At 53.2% G+C, this 23,969-nt stretch overlaps 1 protein-coding gene across 1 annotated transcript in view; it reads left to right on the forward strand.

The window, feature by feature from the left end:
• Nucleotides 1–23,969, forward strand: part of HCN4 (hyperpolarization activated cyclic nucleotide gated potassium channel 4) — a 95,149-nt gene that overhangs the window by 33,151 nt on the left and 38,029 nt on the right. Inside the window, exon 3 of the mRNA XM_041418712.1 lies at nt 23,652–23,813. Coding sequence (XP_041274646.1) covers nt 23,652–23,813 — 162 coding nt within the window. The remainder of the gene's footprint in view (nt 1–23,651; nt 23,814–23,969) is intronic.

A 23,969-nucleotide genomic window follows, 5' to 3' on the forward strand; every position in this document is an offset into this window, starting at 1 on the left:
TTCACCATTTATCAATTTAGTTTCTCACTTATTTAAAGCATATTCCTACTTACAACTATAGAAACATAAATTTTTGATTTTTCTGCTTTATGTCTGTGTATTGTATTTTCACATCAACCCAAACTTCTCCCAAGCCTGCAGATGAAACCCTTCAGTGTCTGTGGAAGTTTCTGGTTTTCTGAATCCCACTCAGGGGAATGGGATGGGATGTGAGGTCAGATCTGTAAGTGGAAAGGGGAGGAGCTGGGCAGAGTGACTGTTCCCAGGCAGCACAGCAGGGTCCTGTGGCACAGGCAGCTCCAGGGGGCTGAGCAGATCCTTTATCAATAGAATTTGCAATTCTGTCCCATTAAACAGCAAGGCAGGCCCAGGAGAGCAACTCATCAAAACCTCTGGCCAGGCTTGGGTAAAATCAGACTCAACAAACACCAGCAGTGTGGCCAGGAGGGGGACTGGGGGCTGGGCTTCTTCCCTAATTTGCATTACCTCATTTCTGAAGCCTTATTAAGCACTGCTCTTTAATGTGCTTGCAGGAGCTTATTAAAACCATAATGCAAGATAGAGGAATTTTCATTCTCACTGCACAAAGTGACCCCAAATTTGAGACATCTTTTCCTCTCAGAGAAAATCCTAGCTGGCCTGAAACAAATGGCAGAACCCTCTTGTTGGAATATCAGTCAGAGGGTTTTCATTATTGCACCACAGCCTCTCACATGGAGCTGTTGTCACTTGTGCAGCCCAACATCCCTGTGGAGGGAGAGCAGGCAACACAAGGACATGGATGTTCTTTATTCCTGTACACTGAATTTTCCCTCTCCTGCCCCTGGGCATCCCCAGTGCTCCATCCCCTGCCCTGTGCCAGGAGAAAGACACCCAGAAAAGTTCTTTTGGAGGAGTTGGTCTTTGGCAGGAAGTTCTACTGCTCTAATGGAAATTCAGCTCCCCACCTGGGCACTGGGAATACAGTTTCAAAGAGAATATCATCAAAAATGGCTTCTAATGAATTATAAGGAGCCAGGCAAATATTTGAATAGCTGTGCAGCCACGGTGCTTGCCATGAAAAGGGAAAAGCTTTTCTTTTTTCTACAGTCACCTCCTGGCAGTGCTTAATGTGTCTTGTGTCAACAGCAGGGTGTGAGCAGGGAATGCCTGCTCTGGGGTTAGGGATTAGGGCAGAGTGTCTGTCTGTAGGATACCTGGTTTGGGATTAGGGCAGAGTGTCTGTCTGTAGGATATCTGGCTTGGGATTAGGGCACACAGTGTCTGTCTGTAGGATACCTGGTATGGGATTAGGGATTAGGGCACACAGTGACGATACCTGGTTTGGGATTAGGGCAGAGTGTCTGTCTGTAGGATACCTGGTTTGGGATTAGGGCACACAGTGTCTGTCTGTAGGATACCTGGTTTGGGATTAGGGCAGAGTGTCTGTCTGTAGGATACCTGGTTTGGGATTAGGGCACACAGTGTCTGTCTGTAGGATACCTGGTTTGGGATTAGGGCACACAGTGTCTGTCTGTAGGATTCCTGCTCTGGGGTTTGGGATTAGGGCACACAGTGTCTGTCTGTAGGATATCTGGTTTGGGGTTTGGGATTAGGGCACACAGTGTCTGTAGGGCAGGAGCTCAGGGCCAGGCTGAGGCAGTGAAAGCCATTTGCTGTCTCAGGGACGTTTGCCCTGCTGTGTTCTCAGCAGAGGTGCCCGTGTCACAGATCCAGCTGGGCACTGCCCTGGGCAGCAGCCGTGGGGTTAAACCCTCCCTCCTGCAGGGCAGTCCCCAGTGCCAGGGGTGCCCAGGCTCTGTCAGGGGTCACAGGCTCCCTCAGTCTGGCCTTTCCTGCTGGGTGGGGCTGTGCAGGATTCCTAAAGCCACAGGCTGCTCTCCTGGTGGTCCCTAATCCCTGGCAGAGCTGGGGCCCTGGCCCCTGTAGGTTTGCTGTCTCTCAGGGAGTTCTCATCCCCTGTGCCCTGCCAGCACCAGCTGCCTCAGCTCCGTGCCCACATCGTGCCATCTGCCTGGCATTTGCCTCGGGCAATTGTTTAGAGGCTTCATTATCACTGCTGTGTTACAATAACAGGGACGTGCTGCAGCCTGGCACCAGGGCTCCTCCTGCCACTGTCACTTCCCGAGGTTTGATGGAGCTCTGCTGATGGGGTTTGTTCCAGCTGCAGCCCTGCAGGAGCCCGGGCCCAGCCTGCCCTGGGGCTGGCACACAGGGGCCAGCTGGGGAGCTGTCACCTACCCCAGAGTCACACTGTGGGTCAGCCTGGAAGGCACCACCCAGCCACAGGATTGTGTCTGGAGGACTCTGGAATGTCCCCAGGGAGGAGAGCCCCAGCCTCTCTGGGCTCTGCTCAGGGCTGGGCACTGCCCAGGGCAGCAGCTCTGCCTCCTGTGCATGGGCAGCTCCTGGGCTCAGTCCCTGCCCCTGGCTCTGGTGCCACTGCTGGGCCTGGAGCAGAGCCTGGGCCCTGCTCTGCCCCTCCCTGCACCGAGGGACACGCAGGGACACCCAGGGACACCCGGGAACACCCAGGGACACCCAGGAACAGCCAGGGACACCGAGGGACACCCAGGAATACCCAGGGACACCCAGGGCTGAGGGCCCCTCTCAGCTGGGGCTCCTCTCCAGGCTGAACAGCCCCAGCCCCCTCAGCCTCTCCTCAGCAGGGACATGCTCCAGGCTCTTCCTCATCTCTGCAGCCTCTGGAGCTCCGTGTCCCTCTTGTCCTGAGGAGCCCAGAGCTGGACACAGCCCTCCAGGGCTGAGCAGAGGGCAGCAGCTTTGTAAGCTGTGTTTGTAACAGGGACAGGGGTCTGACAACCTTGTATTCCAGTTAAAGGGAGCTTCTAAATCACATCCCAGTGCTGTGAGCTCAGGAAGCAGCTAGTGTGGGAGCACAGATTTCCTCCTCAGAAGGGCTGTGCTCCATAGAAGAGCACTGTGAAGGCCTCTGGAAGGGCTGCACCCTCCCTGGAGCAGGAACTGAGCACCCAGGGCGTGTCTGTGCCCCCAGCCCACACAGCCTGCTGCCAGCACATCATCTCTGCTGCACACACACAGTGCTGGTGCTGGGGACAGCTGAGGCAGCTTCTGAACCTTCCATAGAGAGATTCCTGTCACCACTTGGGCTCCTGATCCAATGCCAAGTCTGGCTTTGTCCCTCAGAGTCATGTTCTGCCTGCCTCAGCCCAGACTTGGAGACCAGTTTGTCCAAGGCACATTAGCCCTGGCAAGAGGGTGCAAATTAATGGCTCCTCTTCAAAGCCTCTTCCAGGAAGGCACTATTGATTGCATTCATATCAAGTGGGAAACTTTAATGAGACAGCCAGAGAGAGCAGCATTTCCCTCTCCCTGGCTGTGCTCAGCAAGGCAGGGCTGGAGAGGAGCGTGCCAGATCTGGGAGTTGTGTCAGTGAGGCAGGAGCTTGGCCCACATAGCACTGTGGCCAAAAATCAAGTTGGCTGGTGGTGGAGAAGGGGATTTTGAGCAGCATGGCAGTGGGGAGCTGCTTTCTGCCAGGAGAGATTGAAGTCAGCTCCTCTCCCCTCAGAGCATCCTCCTGTGCTGTGAGCACAGGGCTGGGGCTCAGTGTGGAAGGGACTCACAGCTGGTCTGTGAGTCAGAGTGAGTTGAAGAAGAGAAACTGATAAGAGTTGCCTTTGTCCCTGAAAGGAGTTCTACCAAGGCCATTGGTGTGGAAATGGAGAGAAGAAGAGATAAACGAAGGGCCTGCAGTTAGATTTTGGAGGAAAACAGTGGTGGAGACCACCCTGCACCAATGAACATGATGTTGATTTCTTGTGGCCAGTGAATAGGTGTGAACTTTGTGAGAGTATATAAAAAGACAGCATGCTGCTAAAAAAAAAAAGATAGAAGCCTTCTTAAATACAGGGTGCTCTTCTGTTTGTTACAACTGTCTCAACAAGCACAGCACAGGGCAGTGGCAGCCCTGCAGAAGGGTCTGGGCTCCTGCTGCCCTCGCACTGGAAGGGAAGGGATGCTGTTCCACGGGGCACCAAACCCCTCAGCAGCCAAGCTTTGCCTCTGAGCAGCTCTCCTTCCACTCCAGTCTGCCAGCCACACTTCCAGGTGTGTGTGGGGTGCAGAGCTGGAAACCCCCAGCCCTGAGCTCAGCTTTGGTTTTGACCCACTTTTCTCCTTGCCAGAAATGTGGCAATGGAAGAAAACAGCAGTCTGAGGTGAAGGAAGGAGAAATCTTTCTTGGGAAGGACAAGAGCCAGGCCCAGAGAGGTGTGTGAGGGTTTAATGGGCAGCAGCCTCATTGATGAAGTTATTTTCTGAGCCCTGCTGTGAAAAGAGCTGTTTGGAAGACAGTTTCAGGACATGCAATTATCCAGTTTGCCAGCTTAATGCATTCAACTTAACCTCATTTTTATGAAGCAGAAATCAATGTGGTAACTTTTTCAGGGCTAGGAGATGACATTTTATTCTTGCTTCTCATAAGGAGGCATATTTTTAAGCTTCATTTTCTGCTGTAACTCCTCCCTCTCCCACTTTTGCTTAAGCAGGAATACTCCAAGGACTAGAGGAAAGAGTGAGGCAATTTCCACATTCCCAGAGTCACATTAGAATGGAAGATATTTCTGAAATCTCTTTGCAATGCATGGAATCATTTTCCTTCTTGGAAAAGAACTTGGAAATGCCTTTAGAACTTCAATATAAGCACTTTTTCATTAATTAACAAGCACCACTTCACCTGGGAAGGATTCTGATGGTGCTGGTCTTCCCCCCACTTTTTCTTTCCAAGGAGTGCATTTAGAACTTCAATACAAGCACTTTTTCATTAATTTCATCCAAGCACCACTTCACCTGGGAAGGATTCTGATGGTGCTGGTTCTTCCCCCAGTTTTTCTTTCCAAGGAGTGCATGGCCCCTGTTCTCTGTTGTGCCAATGCCTCTCACCCTCTCTGCTCCCACCTGGGCAGGAGTATTTTGGTACCTGCTCCTCCCCTGTGTCTCCTTCCCTTCCCAAGCCAGAAGTCCTGCAGAGCAGCAGCTGCCAGAGCTGAGGAATGCTTGTCCAGAATCTCCCCAGCAAGAGATTGGAGAGAGCAGTAACTGCCCTGCTTTTCATGAGCATGGCCCTGTCCAAGCCCTGGCACTGCTGGCATGGTGGCAGCACACACAGGGAGTGTCAGTGACACGTGCAGAGTCCTGTCCCTGCTGAGCTGCTGCTGATGGTGTCTCTGCCATTTGCTCATTCAGTATTTATGAGGGAGAAGCCAGAAATTAGGGAAGGCCTCGTCAGGGGGAACATTCTGCCTTTGGTGACAGCTGGAAAGAGAAAGTGAGAGATGTGATGTGAAAACAGAAACACCAGAATTCTCCTGGCTCCCTTCTGGCGTGGGCTGAGCCACAGGCCTGGAGTGGCCATGTCCCCTGCCATGGAAGGAAGGCACCTCACAGGTATCAGCTCATTCACCCCCCCAGGAGCCAGCAGGCACCCTGAGCCACCCTGCAGAGCTATGCCACCAACACACCTCTCTGCTGGGTGCCCTGTCCCCAGGGCTGGGGACACTCTTCACCCTCCTCAGTAGGAACAGAGCCCAGCCCTGGGTGGGACATTCCCATCTTTATCTCAGCCCCATCAGTCTGGGATGTATCCAGTGGGTTTGGGGTCATGAGGGGACACGAGCAGAGGAAGGGTGGGGTCGTGGTTTCTCTGGGTGTTCAGTTCCTGGGGCTTTGGAGAGAGGCAGAAATTTGGGGAGGGTGTTTCAGAGCTTTGGATCCAGCCAGAATGGGTCATCAAGAAACAATCGGGGTCTGTGTGTGTTGGACAGAAGGAGGCTGGTCTGAGGGCAGATCTCGAGGTAAGGGGTGAGTCAGGAGCTGAAAATGGCTGAAGAGAGCAGAGCCTGGGAGCAGGGAGCAGCTGGATCCCTCCCCTGGGATCACCTGATCTCTGTCCAGCGTGGAGGAGCTCCAGAGGGTGAACTCTGGGAGAGCCTCTCTCTGTGCTGGCACTGACAAGCTCTCCAACAAGCAGCAGCAGTGCCTCCTTGTAAACACAGGAGAGAAACTGTGAGGATAATGTCCCTTAAAGGAGCTGACAGGCCTGCTTTTCCTCAAGTCCCTGGAGAGGGCGGAGAGCAGTTAAGACGCAGCAGCTGTGTTTGTTTTTTCTTCATTTATATATTTTTTTCACCCAGCAAAGTGCCGGGTGTTAATTCCTCTTGATTTGCTCAGTGCAGCCCAGTTTGGAGAGGCTGTCCCTGGAATAGGGCTGATTAGCCTTCTCTCCAGTGTGCATCACCCAAACAGCCACTAATCACACTTTATCCCAACTGTGTGTCTCTTGCTGAGGCTGCAGGGAATTAGGCTGGAATTGTGCAGTTAATTACACAAACTTGGGGTAGCCAAAGTCCAGAGGCTTCTGTCAGGCCCTGTGCCCAGCTGGAGGGGATGTTCCTCTGGTGGTTTGGAGTAAATGAGTGCACAGCTGAGCTCTGGGTGTCGTGTGAGCCCAGCACTTCCCCCTCCCTGGATCTCCCTGTGTCCCTGCCCTGTGCTGGAGCATCCACGGGAGGTGCAAAGTGGAGCCAGCACCTTCCTCTCCTTCCCGTCTGCTCTTGAATGCACAGGAAGGGTAACAAGGGCTGTCCTTTGGAGAGAGGAGAAAAACTCATGATTCAAGTGAAAAATCCATGATCCAGGGTGGTCATTGCTTCTCCAGTGTTCCACAGGAATGGGGGTGAGCCTTGTCCCTCTGCACTCCAAGCTCCCTGCCCAGGTCTGTTCCCTGCCAGCAGTCACAGACATCCCACCAGGAGCCTCTTCAGCTGACAAATCACCTCAGGCTGCTGGGAAGGACAGATAAGAACTTCCACTTCAGCTCTCTTCCCTCCAGACTTGAAAGACACGTTGGTGTTTTGTGTTGAGCATAAGGCAGCCTCAGTCCAGCTCTGGAATGGGAAGGAGATGCAGGAGGGGAGGGCAGCAGGATGGAGGGGCTCCTGTGAAAGGAGACAGGAGGAGGGAGAGCTGGGCAAGGCCTGTGGCATCCCCCTGTCTGTCCTGGCATGGGATTGTTTGATCTTCAGGGCCTGTTGTCAGATATTTGTCATGTTTTTTGGGCTGTCCATCCAGCAGTTCACCCCACAATGTGGTGGGAAGAATGCAGCCACACTGCAGGGAATTTGAGGGGTGCTCCCTGGATCTCCTCTCATGTCCTATGGCAGTAACATTGCTGGACATGAGGTACAAGCACATGGGGATGCTTCTTCTCATACACAGATTTTTTGCCCCTCTCCTTTTCGTCTTCAAGGTCATTTGAGCAGCTGGCAGGGAAGGAAGAACACAGCCCACTTTGGGAAGATGGAAAAAACCCTTCAGTTCCATCCTGGCTGGCGGGGAGTGCTGGGAATGCAGGCGGTGAGGTGTGGAGCCAGGAACATGTTCCTCTGGCCTTTATCCTCTCCCTCCTCCCCTCCCCGAGCCACAGCACGCAGCAAACTCCTCCAGGAGCCCCTGCCTTTGGAAGGAGCCTTATCTCAGAGCACTCCCCCCTTATCTGCAGCCTTCAGCCTGGCCGTGCTGCACGGAGTGCTGGCTGGGGACCTGCAGCTGCTGGCAGCACTTCCCATCTGCTGCTGGAAGTGGGAGCTCGCTGGACCCTGCTCCCAGCCCGTGGGCAGCTGCACAGCCGGGCACAGGGATCCCTGCTGCTCTTGGAGCTTCCCCAGCACTGCGGAAAATCGGGCTGATCTCTGTGCCTTTGTCAGTGACATCACAGAGCAGGGACCGTGCACACCTGATCCGGGCACAGCCCTGCCCAGCCTCCTGCTCCTGGGTGCCAGCACACCCCGTGGGAGAGCTCCCCAGGGTGGCGGCGCTGGAGGGCTCTGCCTGAGGAACGGTTCCCCAGGATGAGCTGCTCCTCCAGCCTTCCCTTCCCACCTCTGCAGGCTCTGCAGGCACAGGGGAAGAGCTGCAGAGCCCAGCAGTTGACCCTGATCAGCTAATGGGGCATTGGGAAGGGAGAGGAGTCGGTGCTACAATCAGTGAAGCAGTGCCTGTTTTGATTAGCCAGCAATTTTTCTGGACATTTGGAGAACAAAATTTGCCTGCCTGTGTTCCCTTGTGCTCCTTCCTTCCTGGGGGAGGTGTGAGCTGTTGGATAGCACCCCAGAACTCCCTCTGCTGTTTGGGAAGTGGAGAGAAGCTATTTCCACAGTGATTGAAGGGGATAGCCCAAGCTTGAAGGGCTGGGGAATATTTTACCCCAGCCAAGGCATTTCCTCAGCAGGAGGGCTGGCCAGCAGCGCCCCACACAGGGGCTTTTTGCTGCTGCCATCAGCCCTGGTTTGCAGCTGGTGCAGAGCTCGCTGTGCCTCCCAGCCAACAGCCAGCCCCTGCCCGAGGCTGCCGCTTCCGTGCTCTGTGGAGCCAGGAAGGTGGGAAGGCTGCACCCCTGTGCCAGCTTAATTGACAGTTGGCACGGAGCAGGGGATGTGCTGATGGATGGGAAGCAGCTGCCAGCTTCAGATGCCAGCACTGGCAGCAGAGAAGTGACAGGGACACGGGGCCAGGAACAAATCGGGGAAGAGCCTGGGACAGCCCCATTAGGGCGGGTGGTGCCTGACTCGGGGTGGAAGCAAGGGAATGTGGCAGCCCAGGTGGCTGCCTGCGAGGTCACCCTGCAAGGACAGCAGTGTCCCAGTCCTTGAAACCTCCTGGGAGTGGGACAGCAAAGCTGTGCCCTCCCCGGGTCCTGCTGGCTGCACTAGGAGCCAGCTGTGCTGGGTTCAGCTCCTGCAGCAGGGACACGGCCACCGCTCCCCTGGATGGCCAGGAGAGATCCTGCTGCTTCCTGAGAGCAGGGCATCCTGCCCGTGGGAGGGTGGGGCTGACCCCTCAGCACAGCCCTGCTGGCCTTCCCTTGGGGACTTTGCCAGGCTTGCCAGGTCACCTTGGCTGCACTGAGTCACAGCCAGGACGTGCTGGCTTGGGCAGATCCATGTGCAGCCACAGCTGCCCACAGGAGCCTCCTGTGCTCCCCATTCAGCCCCCATTCCCAATGCTCCAAATGTGTGGGCTCCTGCTTTTCCTTTAGCAAGGTGCTGCTGCTTGTCATGGAATCATGGAATTCCAGGCGGTTTGAGTCAGAAGGGACTTTAAAGCTCATCTCATTCCACCTCCTGCCATGGGCAGAGACACCTTCCATTATCCAGGCTGCTCCACGTCCTGTCCAGCCTGGCCTTGGGCACTGCCAGGGATGGGACAAAGACCCTTCCAGTCAGTTTTTTCCCTTGAGGTTCAGTTTAGGGTTTTCTGAGATTGCATCCTAATACATTCTGCTCCAGCCCCTTCACCTCATCCCTCGTGTCCCTCAACATTTCCCTCCTCACCTCCCTTTCATCATCCAGCAGATCTGAAGAAGAGACAATCACCAAATTCTTTGTCTTGTCAGGAGACCACAATATCCTCCACGATATCTGGAGCACAGCTGGAGTCCATAATGAAATCCTGATGTTCAGATCATCTCTTGTCTCTGTGCTAGGGAGCTACAAAGCTCAGCTTCAATCACTCATTAAACATCTGAACACCACTCCGTCCTTCCAGAGCCCGAGGTTCCTGGTGATTTAGGGAGATCCAGACTAATAACTGGGATATCAGACATCTGTTCCTGACTCCATTTTCAGTGTTCCCACTGGGGCTGTGCAATTTCATCCCTCAGGTTATTTTGTTTGGTGCCCTTGGGAGTGCCCACACCCATCCGTGTGCTTCTGAGCAAATTCATTGGAGGAAGTCTCCAGGTCTGGGTGATCATGAAAAGAATCTTCACTGAATTCCCAGCTCTCACCACCATGGACACTAAACTCTGGAATATGATGGTGCTGTGAATCCAGGTTTAGTGGAAGGACTCAAGCTCTTACGTTCTGTGAGGTTTCAAGGGTATGGGACACAGACCTGGGATCTCAGGGTTCTGAGCCCTAAACTGTCAGACTCACACATGGGGTCTCCCATCCAGGCTTGGAAATTTAAAGAGGTCAAGTTTAGTGTCCTGCATTTTTCACATCCCATGCTCAGTTTAACCTTGGTTTTTTGATGTTCAGAGCCTTCACAGGCTGCTGAGAAACCCTGAAGTTCTGGCTTTTGGAAGAGCCCAACTTGCTTACCCCATGTTGCTTTGGCAGAACTCCTCATGTGCAGCTTAATCCCAGTTCCATTTCTGGAGGGGAGAACACCATAAGTGCAAAGAAAGAACTTGTGGTGTTATTTGAAACAGGAAATCACTGAGTGCCAAAGCTTTCCCTTAATGTTGCCTAGGAGGTGTCCCTGGGTCCCTTGCCTGATCCCATAGGGTGCAGCTGCTCCCATTTCTTGCCTTACCAAATCTTTGTGGGGTCAGGGATCCAGCTTCATTCCTAACCATCTGACACTGAATTATAACTCACCTTGGGTTGGAAGGGCTCTTGGAGAAGACACCCATTATGGAAATGCAAAGCACTGGAGCACTGCACTGGTGCCTTCTGCGTCCCTGTTCCAGCAGGGTTTGCTCTCAAGGGCACAGATTCAGCCCTGCTGCAGTTTGACCACTCCTGTAGGAATGTCAGCTTTCCTCAGTTCCTGCTGTGGGTCTGAACCTCTCCTGGAGTCCCAGCTTGTGTGGGATCTGCTGTGTGTCAGTACTAACCCAGACAGGGAGCAGCCCACAGCCTTCATGGAATGATGGAATCACAGAACCCTTGGGCTGGACAGGCCTTTAAAGATCCTCCAGTTCCACCCTCCTGCCACAGGCAGGACACCTGCACTTCCCCAGGGAATGGCTGAGTGCTGTCCTTAGCACAGCTCTGGAGAGGTCAGCACTGAGGTGACCAGCAATGATTCCCTGAGACCCTGAGCCCTCCCAAATCCACTGCTGCTGCTGCTGCTGCTGCTGCTGCTGCTGGGACCCTGGGACCCTGAGCCCTCCCAAATGCACTGCTGGTTTCAGGCAGTGCTGCAGGCAGTGCCAGGGTGGAGCAGGGTGTTCTCCACATCCCCAGGGCTCAGTGCAGCCCTTCCCTGTGTTCCAGGGCAGGTGCAGCCATGTGGGCACAGCCTGGAGCCCCTGGAGGCACAGCCAGTGTGGCTGTGCAGGGCCCAGAGCTGGAACCCCCCCAGAATGTCTGTGAATGATCCCCAGAGGTGCTGAGGGGGCAGGCTGGGCCATGGCAGCTGCTGGGGGCTGTAAGGAATGATCATCCTTGGGACCTTCATCCCCCGAGGTCATTTCTCAGTACTGCTACCATCGTTCTTGCTTTTTCTGATGGGGGAAAATTTTCCTGCTGCTGGCCTGGGGGTTCTCAGCAATGAGGTGTCATTAAATTAGCTTGGAGGTGGAGAATGATCCAGACCATGCAGGGCAAGGCAGGAGAGGTGCAGTGAGCAGGTTTTGAATTCCCCCAGGACTGAGTTTCCTTTAACTGAACAAGAACCAAGCAGAGTAAACACGAGTGAGTACACAAAGCAGCTCCATTTGTGTTTTGTAGCAGAGCTTCTCTGTAGAAGCTGCTTCTCCAGAACTTCTTCCCTTCTGCTCCTCTGCTGGAGGGGATAAAAAGAGAATAGGGATTGAGGGAGCACAGGGTGGAGACAGGCACTAAAAATAATATAAATGGCCATTGTAGGTTACCTGAGTCTAAAAATATTCCAATTTTCGTTACTTGGGCTACTTCTACACCAGAGAGTAAAGTGAATTCAGAGAAATCTGATGAGAACAACCTGGAAGAAAGGAAGAGCTTGGCATTCTTTCCTTTAAAGGAAAGAGATAAAAAGAAAACCCTGCAAAGTAATAAGTCAGCTAGAAAAAGATGAGTTCTGTATTAATTTTTCCTGCTGTATTCAGCACAGATAGTGGCAGCCAATGACATTGAAAAGGCAGCAAATTCCAAAAGCACTCCAGGAAATGCTCCTTGAGACAGCAGCTGCTGAGGCATGGGAGCCCCTTCCAGAGGGAGCCCCTTCCAAGGGCTCCACTTTGGGGGTTCCTGGGAGCTCCTCCCTCAGGGAACCCCTTCCAAGGGCTCCACTTTGGACTCAAAGTCCAAAGTGGACTTTTTCCTGGGAGCTCATTCCATGGGGAATCCCTTCCAGGGGCACTTTGGGGGTTCCTGGGAGCTCCTTCCAATGGCACTTTGGGGGTTCCTGAGCTCCTCCCACAGACACAGGGATGGTTTGTAACCCCTGAATTTTCCTGCACCTCCAAGCCCCTGCCCAGCTGTTTTTGCTGTTTCTGGGCTTGCTGGGATCCTGGTGTCTTACACCCTCAAAGAGCTCTGCAGATCTCCTCCTCCTCCCTCAATGTGGCTCTTGGGATTCCTGCCCTGATAGCTGTCATCAGGCAGCATTTCCTGTTGGATTTCTAATTAAAATGGCAGCCTTTGGGGACTCTCTTCCTGCCCAGCATGTATTAATGCAGGAGTTAGAATATTTTAGGTAGAGTTTAAATACTGCTTTTCAATGTCTTTGTTCTGCCTGAGTACATTTTTATATAATCTATGAAATCTATATACAACTACAGCAGGAATTAATCCTTCATACCTTCACAAACATCATCTAGGCTGCTTCTTAGTTAAAACCAGTTTTCCCTGCCCTAGATTCTTCAAGGAAATGAAGAATTCACCCAGCACTTCCCCCTTTCTTTCCTGCTGGCATTGGAGCAGCCTCAGGTGTACATCTCAAGGTTATGGGAGCTGCAGCTCCTCAGGATTCACCTTCCCAGTGCTGTGCCCGTGGGATTTGTCCCCTCTCAGGTGCAGCAGGAAAAGGTTACATTGCTGTTGTTGTCCCAGCAAAGTGGAAGGACATTTGTGTCCCTGTCACTCGTCCTGGGCCGCCTGTGACATTGCATTAAAATACATTTGTGTCAGGCTGGGCAGGGACATTGTCACTGCTGAGGTCCCCCAGAGATGATCCAGTCCTTGCTGGGTGTTCTCACACTGCTTTGTCAGAGAAATTCAGGAAAAACCCATCACTGACAAAAAAAACCATTGGAGTTTGTGCTCCCTGTGCCCACAGCCTGGCACAGCTCTTCCCAGTCCCTCCAGGGCTGCAGCCAAGCATTCAGTCCCTGGGGTGGGAAGTGCCCCAGTCCTTTCTCCTGCCCTCTGAAATGCAGGAAGAGCAAAGAGGGCCCAGAGTGGATCCCTCTGCAGGGCAGGGCTCAGCCCTGTGCCAGCCAGGCCGTGGGGCTGAGCATCTTCTGCTCTCCTGTGTGGGAATCACAAAACCAGAAACTTCCACAGACACTGAAGGGTTTAATCTGCAGCCTTGGGAGAAGCTTTGGTTGATGTGAAAATACAATACACAGACATAAAGCAGAAAAATCAAAAATTTATGTTTCTATAGTTGTAAGTAGGAATATGCTTTAAATAAGTGAGAAACTAAATTGATAAATGGTGAAGGGTTTCTAATGTAGGGGTGTGGTTATATAGAATAAACTGAGATATAACTTCTAAACTGAGAGTTTCGAAGTTATAGCAGAAGCAGATGTGTGCATGTGAGACAGAAGCCCATTGGACAAAAGCATCCATAGTGCAGTAGAAGTGAGTAAAGGTGATAGGTTACAAAAGCAAAATAAACCTTGTGGCATCTGTTCATTGGGTTAGAAAGTTCTGTATTGCCTTGTAACAAAGAAACTTCCACAGAATTCACAGAATCACTGGGTTGGAAGAAACCTTCAAGACCATCGAGTCCAACCCAGCCCCAACACCTCAACTAAACCCTGGCACCCCGTGCCACATCCAGGCTTTGTTAAACACACCCAGGGATGGGGACTGCACCACCTCCCCAGGCAGAACATTCCAGAGCTTTATCACCCTTTCTGTAAAAAACTGTTTCCTAATATCCAGTCTAAATTCCCCTTGGTGCAGCTTGAGAGTGTGTCCTGTGGTTCTGTCAGTGCTGCCCGGAGAGAGAGCCCAGCCCCAGCTGAGCACAGGCACCTTTCAGGGAGTGTAGAGACTGATGAGGTCCCCTGAGTCTCCTTTTCTCCAGGCTCAGCACCCCCAGCTCCCTCAGCTGTTCCTCACAGGGTTTGTGTTCCCAGCCCCTCTCCAGCCTCGTTGTCCCCTCTGGACACGCTCCAGCCCCTCAATGTCCTTCCCAAACTGAGGGGCCAGAGCTGGACACAGCACTCCAGGTGTGCCCTCACAGTGCTGAGCACAGGGGCAGAGTGACCTCCTGCTGGCCCCACCATTCCTGATCCAGGCCAGGATGCTGTGACTTTGAGCTGTGTCTGACTGCTTGCTCCTCTAAAATCTCACAGCCTCTGGCACTGATGTTTTTCTGAGCAAAAAATCGTTCTTAACCCAAAAACACCCCCATCTCTTCATTATAATGATACCATGAGCTGTGCCCACACTCTGCCCAGTGCCACAGGAAACATTCCCAGCTCCAGGCCTGCCAGGAGCTTCCTCCCTGGCCGTTGCAGCCCCTGGCAGCCCCCAGGAGCCCAGGCTGGAAGTTGTGCCTGGTTGCCCTGGCTGTAATGCAATTAGAGCTCAGGATTGAGTTAGGTGGGAGCACTCAGCGTCCCTGCGGAGCTCGGAGCATCCTGGCAGGCTGTGCCAGGCTGGAGCAGCCACAGGTCCTGCTTTGGGACAGCAAATAATCCAATATAACCCAAGGGCTGTGCCAGGGCCTCACCTGCCCACGCTGCCCCTGCTGTGCCCAGCAGAGAGAGCCTTCCACAGACAAACAGGCACATGCTCCTTCTGGGGAGTGCATTTTTGGCTCTCTTCTTCCCCTGTGCTCCTACAGACCCCCAAACTGGGTTAGCAGAGGGATAACAAGTGTGTGCTGTGCTGTCTTGATTGAAATGCAGGTAGCATCAAAGAAATAATGTTAATTGATCAAGAGCAAACTGCAGGAGTTCTTTGGTTCTTCAGCAAGTTTGCAGTTCCAGGGCGGGACCTAATGAGTTCATATTCAATATCAGCTGATAATCATATGGATCCCTAGGGATCAAGCTTGGATTTTAAAAAATCTGTTCTGAATTTTAAACAAAAAATTCAGGTGGGACTGAAAGGAATAAGAAAACAAGGTTGTTGCTGATTTCTTTCTGAAATTGGGAACAAGAATTCTATGGGCAGTCAGAATTTTGAGAAGACAATTCTTTCTCACTGAAGAGTCTGTTCTCTTGGTGGGACTGTGTTTCTGCCATGTCCTGGTGCTGTGTTTATGGATACAAACAGTCCCTGGCTCCCTGGTCAGGCTCTGGGATGGGGATGGGGAGGCACCTGTGGCACAGCAGACGTTGGTTGAATCCGCTGCAGAGGGAGCATCAGATGGGCTCCAAGACAACAGCTCTAAAACAATAACAGATGTCATTTACTGGTGTTTAACTTCTACCTCCTGATCAGGGACCTTCAGGCTGTGCTGAAGCTGTCACTGTGGAAGTGAAACAGCTTCCAAAGAGCCCTGGCATGGAAGGAAAAGGGTTTGGATCCTCTTCCTTAGCACAGCTTCCCAGTATCCTCTGGAAACAGGTCCAGGGGCAAGGCTGGCACTGGGCTGGGCACTGACACAGCCTGAGCAGGGGACAAGGCTGGCAGAGACCTGGGTGCCAGCACAGGATGAGCAGGGGACAAGGCTGGCAGTGGCTGTGGCTAGGGTGCTGGCACAGCCTGAGCCCGGGGCAAGGCTGGCACAGGCTGAGCAGGGGACAAGGTTGGCAGTGGGCTGGCACAGGCTGAGCAGGAGACAAGGCTGGCACAGACCTGGGTGCCAGCACAGGCTGAGCAGGGGACAAGGCTGGGAGGGGGCTGGCACAGGCTGAGCTGGAGACAAGGCTGGCACAGGGTGTGCAGGGGACAAGGTTGGCAGTGGGCTGGCACAGGCTGAGCTGGAGACAAGGCTGGCACAGGGTGTGCAGGGGACAAGGTTGGCAGTGGGCTGGCACAGGCTGAGCTGGAGACAAGGCTGGCACAGGGTGTGCAGGGGACAAGGTTGGCAGTGGGCTGGCACAGGCTGAGCTGGAGACAAGGCTGGCACAGGCTGAGCAGGGGACAAGGCTGGCAGTGGGCTGGCACAGGCTGTGCAGTGCTGGCAGCAGTGTTGGCTCCGTGCTGCTCCCAGCCAGCTGCCTGCACTGTGGGCCTGGCAGCTCAGTGCATTCCAGGATGATTTCCCACTTAGCCCGGGCAGGTTTGCTCAGACCACAAATGAGCCCTCCTGGCAGAGGCTGCAGCCTCACCTGCAGCTCCTGGGTAGGCATCCATCACCTCCCCATGCTGCTGTTCCAGGGGGAGTCCTGCCCTGAGCCAGCACAGACCCTGGCACCACCCTGCACCTCTCAGTGCCCTTCTGGGGCCATTTCCAGGCCTGCAGGCCCCAGTTTCCACCCACTTGTGTGTGTTGTCCCTTTCTCAGGGATTTAAGCCTCCTTTTCTTTCATCATCCCAGATATTCCTTTCCCTGGGCACATCTATGTATAGCTCCTGAGCAAGGCAGACCTTTTGTCTGATGACTGTGGTCATTCTTAAATGTCCAAAAAAGCCCGTGACCTATTTCCAGCAGTGATTCATTGCAAGCCTCTCAGAAGGACTACAATTCCCAAAGATGCAGATAAGAGCCACGAGAGATTAGAGCCAGCCTCAGCAGGTAAGAGATCTAATTCCCCTTGAGAAACAGACACCCAACCTATTTACAGCTCTGGGGGCTTGTTTTCCTTCCCTTTTCCAAAGACACCGAGAGATCCTGTGGAAAACCTGAGCTGGGGGCGTGTGGGAACATAAACCCCATGGAAAAGCAAAGGAGAGCTTCCTCCAAAGTCACAGAGCTTCTGGAAAAAGCCCTGGCCCCAGTCCTTGTGTTGCTGTTCCTGGAGGTGACAGTGCCACCGTCCTTCCTCCCTGGAGCTGCCTGCTGCTGTCTCACACCCAGGGCAGTCTCACACACAACCCAACCCCAAATGTTTTTTCCTGAAGGTTGAAAGGGAACTGTGCAGGAAAGACAGTCGTTTGAGTTGTGCTAGAAAATATTTTTAAAAGTCTGTGTCACGTTGCCGTGGTGACAAAAGTTCTTAAAATGATGAAGATTAAAGTCTAGGCTGGGAATGGTGGCATGGGGAGAGGAAGGGGGGCTGCTGTCATGACAACCTCAACTCTGAGAGTGCAAGAGGCAAAACACACGGTGGTGGCAGGATCTTTGGGGTTTATATATATCCATAAACATCTGCCAGCTATGCCAGCCTTCTCCGTGCTAATTAGTCCTGCTATTTCACCTTTCTCTGCTGTAAATATTTTCCAGTAGACACAAGTCTCGGAGGGAGAAGGCAAGGAAATGTTATTTTTTCCTCTTCCCTTTTGCTTTCTGGTGTTCTCTATCTCTGGGGAAGAACTTCAGTGGCCAGGAGCAGGCTGCCTGGGAGGAGTTAAATCATCTGAGGAGGAGGAGCTGGAGGCTTGCTGGTCCCTTACAGAGCTTTCCAGCCCCGGGCTGGGGCAGGAGCGCTGGCTGGGCTGCCCTGCTTACCCACACACTGAGGCACCTGCCTTGAGCAGCAGATCAGAGCTGCCAGCCCGAGGTTTGGCTGGAAACTTTGCCCTCAGCTTCCAGCGCAGGAGGCTTCTCCCTGTTCCGTGCCCTGCTGGCCCCTCCGGGATAGCACAGCTCAGGGACATTGGGAACACAGCAGATGAGCGTCAGCGCAGCCCCCGAGACCTGCAGAGGAAAACTGCCACGGCAGCACGGAGGATTTTGTATTTGGAGTGTAAAATGTGCTTGGCTATCTGTGCTAACACCTGGGCCTGGGCGCGCTCCCCTCCAGGGCTGCCGCGGGCGGCGGGGCCGGCCCTGCCCCCGGTGATCGCGGCGGGGCTCCCGGCAGCATCGGCAGCTCTGCTGACATTGCTTGTGTCACCCGGTGCAAGGCAAGCAGAAAAACAGAATCAACCCCAAACTCTCGCCTTCATCTAAAACTTGATCTTCTGGCTCTGGCTGGCTGCTGGCACAGCAGAAAGCAGGTGAGCACGGCCCCAGCCCCTGCCGGGGTGTGCACACTGCCTGCAGATGTAGCTGTGCTCCACAGCCCGGCCCTGCTCAGCCCATCTGATGCCTGCTGCTGCCAGCCCTGGCCCAAACAGTCTGCATCCCAGCTCCCTCCCTGTCCCAGGCACGCTGTGCTGGCCACAGCCCAGAGCTGTCTGTGAGAAACACGCTCACTCTCCTGTGAACGTTTAAAAAGTTTAATAAAGGACAGTAGGAGACAAGGACCACAGAGCAAAGGTTATTACTGTTAAAAACACGTTCACTCTCCTGTGAACATCTAAAAGGTTTAATAAAGGACAATAGGAAACAAAGGACCATAGAGCAGAGGTTATTGCTGTTAAAAATACATTCGCTCTCCCATGAACATTTAAAGTTTAATAAAGGACAGTAGGAAACAAGGGCCACAGAGCAAAGGTTATTGTGGTCTGACCCAGTGCTGCTCCTTCTGAAGGGATCCCAAGGTGTCAGTACACCCAGCTGTGTTCCTTTAAGGGATCCTTCTTCCCCAGCTCAGCCTGTTGGCAGCAACAGTCGCCTTGGAAATTTGGAGTTTCTATCTTTGTATAATTTAGTGGCCAGAAGATCATTTTGTCCACTCTTCCAAAGAAAGAAAAGTGTAAAAATGTGTCCATTCTTCCTAAAGACCAAAACCTGAGGAGTTGCTCAGGACAGGAAACCTCCTGGAGTCAAATTGGATTATATTTTGACGCAGTTTAAGTGTGACATCACTGAGAGAATAAATAGGAAGCTGGGGAGGGTGAGGAAGGAGCAAGGAGCTGGGGATGATGCATTTCCCAGAGCAGCATCAGGAGAGGGCAAGGAGCAGCTGAGATGTTGCTTTGCCTTGCTGAAACACCGTGTGTGCCAGCAGGGTGGGTTCATTCCACAGGTGGAATTCCTGGGCGATCTGCCCTTTCCCTGCCAACCCTGATTGCTGTGTGTGCCCCGGGTGTGCCCAGGGCTGGCTCTGTGTGCCCTGGCTCTGTGTGCCCCAGATGTGCTCAGGGCTGCTCTGTGTGCCCAGATGTGCTCAGGGCTGCTCTGTGTGCCCAGATGTGCTCAGGGCTGCTCCGTGTTCCCAGATGTGCTCAGGGCTGCTCCGTGTTCCCAGGCTCTGTGTGCCCAGATGTGCTCAGGGCTGCTCCGTGTTCCCAGGCTCTGTGTGCCCTGGCCATGCTCAGGGCTCCCATGCCTCAGTGCCCTGTGTGTGCCCAGGCAGGTTTGTCCTCCTGGGGAAGCCCACCCTGCCAGTTCTGTGTTCTTTGTCTCTCCCTTGCTGCAGCTTCCCAGGACGGGTCTGCTCATCAAGGCTCCCGAAGCCTTCCCCTCTTCAGTGAGTTGTGTCAGTCAGGGCTCACCCTGGGTGTGCAGAAGGTGACATTTGCCACAAGAACTGGCACTGATCCCCAAATCACAGTTTTTTTCAGTGAGCTGCCTTCAGTTTGCACATTGGCTGGAATGAGCTCATTGTCCAGGCTGGTCTTGGGACTAAACATGATGAGTGGTTTTGGGTGATCCAGAGCCACAGCAGCTGCTGCTGCAGGGCCTCAGCACAGCCACCCTCAGTAATCTAGCTAAACTGGATTTGAGGTTCAGAAAAACTCTTCACAGCACCCACCTATCCCCAGTCTATTGAGAGATTAACACTGAGGTTTGAAAAGGCAGCTAATGCCTCTGTGAAGAAAATGGATCTTTACCTCTGTTATCTTCAAAAGCCAAGGAGAGAAAGGCAGACTGAAAGACATGTCAACTTTCTTCCTCACAGCCCACAAATACTCTTCTTAAATGTGAGTAAACACATTTTTCCTCACAGCAGAACAGCCTTAACTGTGACCCTGGAGCACTCACAACAGCATATGAGACTGTTTTGATTCTCTTTTGAGATTTGTATTTCCTTCTCAGGTCTGTGGGTTTTTTAAGCCGTAAATGAAGAGTAAGTTCTTTGCTTCTGTTAAGCTGGAGCAGTGTCACAGCTCCTTGATTATCCCCAGGGGTTTTATCATAGTTGTATATTAACCATGGTGTGGGCACAGACACCAGCACTGGCTCAGGACCAGCCAGGATATGGAGCTACAGAATTCCTGCCACGTTGGCAGTGCAGTAGTGAAGGGCAACAAGCAGTTTCAGTGCTTTCCTGTGGAGCAGAATCTGTTCAGGAGCCCTGTGGATGGCAGTGAGTCCTGCCAGAGCCAGTGCTCAGTTTGCTGGCTTGCCCTGCCTCAGCCAGGATCATTGGGATGCCTCTGTATCAGGGCCCCCAAAGCCCTGGGAAAGCCCCTCAGCTCCGGGCACAGCACCTCCAGAAAGTGAAAAGCCAGCAGGGATGTGCTGTGAGATCCCAGCCCGGATGTGCAGTCAGACCCCAGCCTGGCTGTGCAGTCCTACCCCAGCCCAGCTGTGCAGTCAGACCCCAGCCTGGCTGTGCAGTCAGACCCCAGCCCATCTGTGCAGTCAGACCCCAGCCCGGCTGTGCAGTCAGACCCCAGCCCAGATGTGCAGTCAGACCCCAGCCCAGCTGTGCAGTCAGACCCCAGCCTGGCTGTGCAGTCAGACCCCAGCCTGGCTGTGCAGTCAGACCCCAGCCTGGCTGTGCAGTCAGACCCCAGCCTGGCTGTGCCAGCAGGGTCAGGGCCAGGGGCTGTGCCAAGGGCTGGCCCTGGCAGGGTGTGCCTGGAGCAGCTGCTGCCCTGCACAGCACTGCCCCAGGATGTGCCATGGACAGGGCAGCTCTGGCGCCCCAGCTGGAGCAGAGGGATGGTGTTGGCTGTGGTTTGGACAGCACCTTTGTGCCAGCACAGACCAGCACACCTAATTAACCACACAGCCTTGATTGGAGCCACTGCCAAAGCCAGGCCCCACTTCTCCAAGGTGTCCTTGATTCCTTCCAGCTCTGGTGCTGAGCTTGGAGGAGGGCTGCACAGTTATTTGGGGCTGACAGGATTTCACATTCCTTCTGATAGGATCCCGATAGCTCATTCTGTATAAGTGGAGTTTCCAAGATGGAGCTCTTACATAACCAGAAATGACTTTTGGAGGAGAGTTTTGTTCCTCCCACTTTCCCAAGCTGTCCTTTCCATAAGAATTGCAAGGTGTCCTTTGGCTGGAAGGACAGCACTGATTTTGTAGCAGGGGTGCTGAAGCCAGAGCTTGTTTTGGTCTGTCAAAAAACAGAGATATTAACTCTATCCAAGAATATCCTTTAAATGGGAATCCATGCTCTGCTCTTCTCCTGGCTCCCTTTTCCCCAGTGCAAGCAGCAGAAAGTCAGCAAGCACAGGCAGTGCTGGTGTGGAAGGAGCTGTGATGCTCTGGGACTCAGCCTGGGTTGTGTTACAACAGGACACAAAGTCCCGAGTGTTCCTGATGGAAACCAGAGAGGTTGCAGTTACCACTCACATTCCTGTGCTTGTGCAGGGACCAGCTCTTCTGGAATGTTCCTGGCCCTCCTCTCCCTGGTGAGCCATTACTGGGCCAGAATTCTGGGTCAGAATTCCATGAAACCAGTACCTCTTTGCAGGAGGAGCTTCTCAGTGGAGGGTGTTTGTTCCCAGCCCTTCACAGTTATTCCTGCACCAGGAGTGCTTCTGCTTTTCTCTTGCATGGGAATGCAAATGTATTCCAAGGAGTGGGCAGGAGCTGGGAACTCCTGAGACATTTGGAACTGGAGTTGTCTCACCTGCAGCTCAGACATTTGCAGTTCATAATGATAATGACTCCTGGGAATCCCTGAGCTCCTTCTCAGGTGCCACAGCCCAGATGTGTCACCCTCAGGGATCTGCTCCCATCCAGTGGCTCTGGGGTTCCAGTCCAGTTCCCACAGTGCAGAGTAGGAGCTGAATCCACCCTCTCCCCTCTCCGCATGCACCAAATGAAGCCTGACTAGGATGGATCCCAACCCTCCTCTCAGAAGCTCCATATCCATCACCTGGTCCCTGAGCCATCCATGCCCTCGGGCTCTTCCCTGTCCGCTTTTCATCTATTAAAGGGATGACGGCAGGTCCTACCTCAGTCTGACAGGGCTTCTCCCTGCCTCTGGCTGGAGCTCCCTGGGTTACAGCAGGGCTGGAGCTCTTTGAAAAACAGCCGGAGGTGTGAGAGGAAAAGTCATTAGCACATAAAAACCCCGGTGGCACAAAAGATCCTTCTGCAAACTGCTGCTCCAGCTTCATTAAAAGCACAGCCCCGGGCTCTCATTCCAACAGGATGGATTCGCTCTGGGTTATCTAAATGAGTGTGATCATTTCTGCAGGGGGAGGAAAACAGAGGAAACCAGGAGGAATTATTCTGTATGAATTACGTGCTCAGCTTTCATACTGACCTATTGAGTCAGCAGCGAGAGCTGGATTTCCTAGAACAGCCTTTCATGCTGGATTTTGGAGATATTCTTCTTTTCAGCCCTGAAAGATCACTCAAATGGCCTTTCTCACACTGGCAGTGTGGGCTCCAGCCTGGATGCAGGGAAATAATGGAGTTAGCAGCAGTTATCCAAACCATTCATCCTTCTGGATTCCAGCATCCTTCGTGCTCCCTCCTGGCAAGGGTTGGGCACATGGGCATCACTGTGGGCTTGTGACTCTGAGATGGGCATGGCTGGTGTGGAGATAGACATTCCAGCTGGACAGCCAGCACCAACAGCAGCAATTCCAGCTGGAAAAATGTAATTCCTTTGCCTGATAACAAAGGTTTCTGCTGTTTTAGCTGTTGAGCTGCCTTCCTGTGGGATGAGAGGCCAATCTGTGGTGTGGGCAAAGGTGGCAGGCACACAGTGCCATGGTGAGGGGAGGAGCAGGACTGTCCCTGTTGGAGCAGCCAGGAGGTGTATGGATTTGGGCACATATCACACAGCCTGTCTGTCCCCTGTGTCACAAACCACCCTGACACTCACTCATGTCCCTTGGAAGGTGATGCCCAGGTGATACACTTGAACCCCCGTGGATCAGGGGCTGTGTTGCTTCTGACCTGTAAGAAAGTTGTGTTTGCAGCTTTATTTTCCACGTGAAGAACTGACAGATGAGGGAAACCAGCCCTCTCTGCCATGGTTCCATTTTCCTTGTCCACCTGGGCAGGGGTATAGAAGCAGAATACAAGGACCACAAGAAAAGAGATAAATCAGATCCTCTTCCAGAAGCCTCTGCTGAGTTGGAGGCCGTTCCTTGTTGCATTTGGTTCGTGCAGAGACTGCAGCTGACATCCAGTACAAAGGCAGATGCCACCATGGGTCACTGTGGAACACGTACCCAGCAAGAACAGAAACCAAAGAAGGGCATTGCAGCTAAAAGATAGAATTATAGAGTTGATTCCTGAGAAGCAGCTGATAGTCCAGAAACATTTGCAACCAGCTTATTTTACAGAAGGAGTTATGGAGCTTTTAATGGTAAATTAGAAGGCAAAGTCTCAGGGCAGGAGGGGTGACTGATGATGAGTTTGTATGTTGTTTTTTAGGCTGTTTTTCAGCTGGTTCTGCTTGCCTGGTTCTGTATGTTGGTTTTTAGGCTGTTTTTCAGCTTGTTCTGCTTGCACACTATGCCTGAGCTGAGCTGGTGCAGCTTTCCTGTCCCTTCAGCAGGGTTCTGGAGCCTGGCACGGTGTGCAATGACACTGGGGGCTGTTTGGGGGAGCTGCCATCTCACTGCCCTGTGTGCCTGCAGATCTTCCACATGACCTACGACCTGGCCAGCGCCGTGGTGAGGATCTTCAACCTCATCGGGATGATGCTGCTGCTGTGCCACTGGGACGGCTGCCTGCAGTTCCTGGTGCCCATGCTGCAGGACTTCCCCGACGACTGCTGGGTGTCCCTCAACCGCATGGTGGTGAGTGCCGGCCGCAGAGCCCGTGGACCTGCTCGGGGCTCCTCCTTTCTGCCCTGGTCTGTCTTTTCCCCCTGTTTCCACTGTCTTCCCACTGCCTCTTTCCAAAGAGTGAGGCCAACACCAGGTGTTGCATGTTTCATCCCCTTGATCAGCTCA

This window comes from Onychostruthus taczanowskii, unplaced genomic scaffold (assembly GCF_017590055.1).
Source record: "Onychostruthus taczanowskii isolate IOZ18803 unplaced genomic scaffold, ASM1759005v1 scaffold6, whole genome shotgun sequence".
Classification (NCBI taxonomy): domain Eukaryota; kingdom Metazoa; phylum Chordata; class Aves; order Passeriformes; family Passeridae; genus Onychostruthus; species Onychostruthus taczanowskii.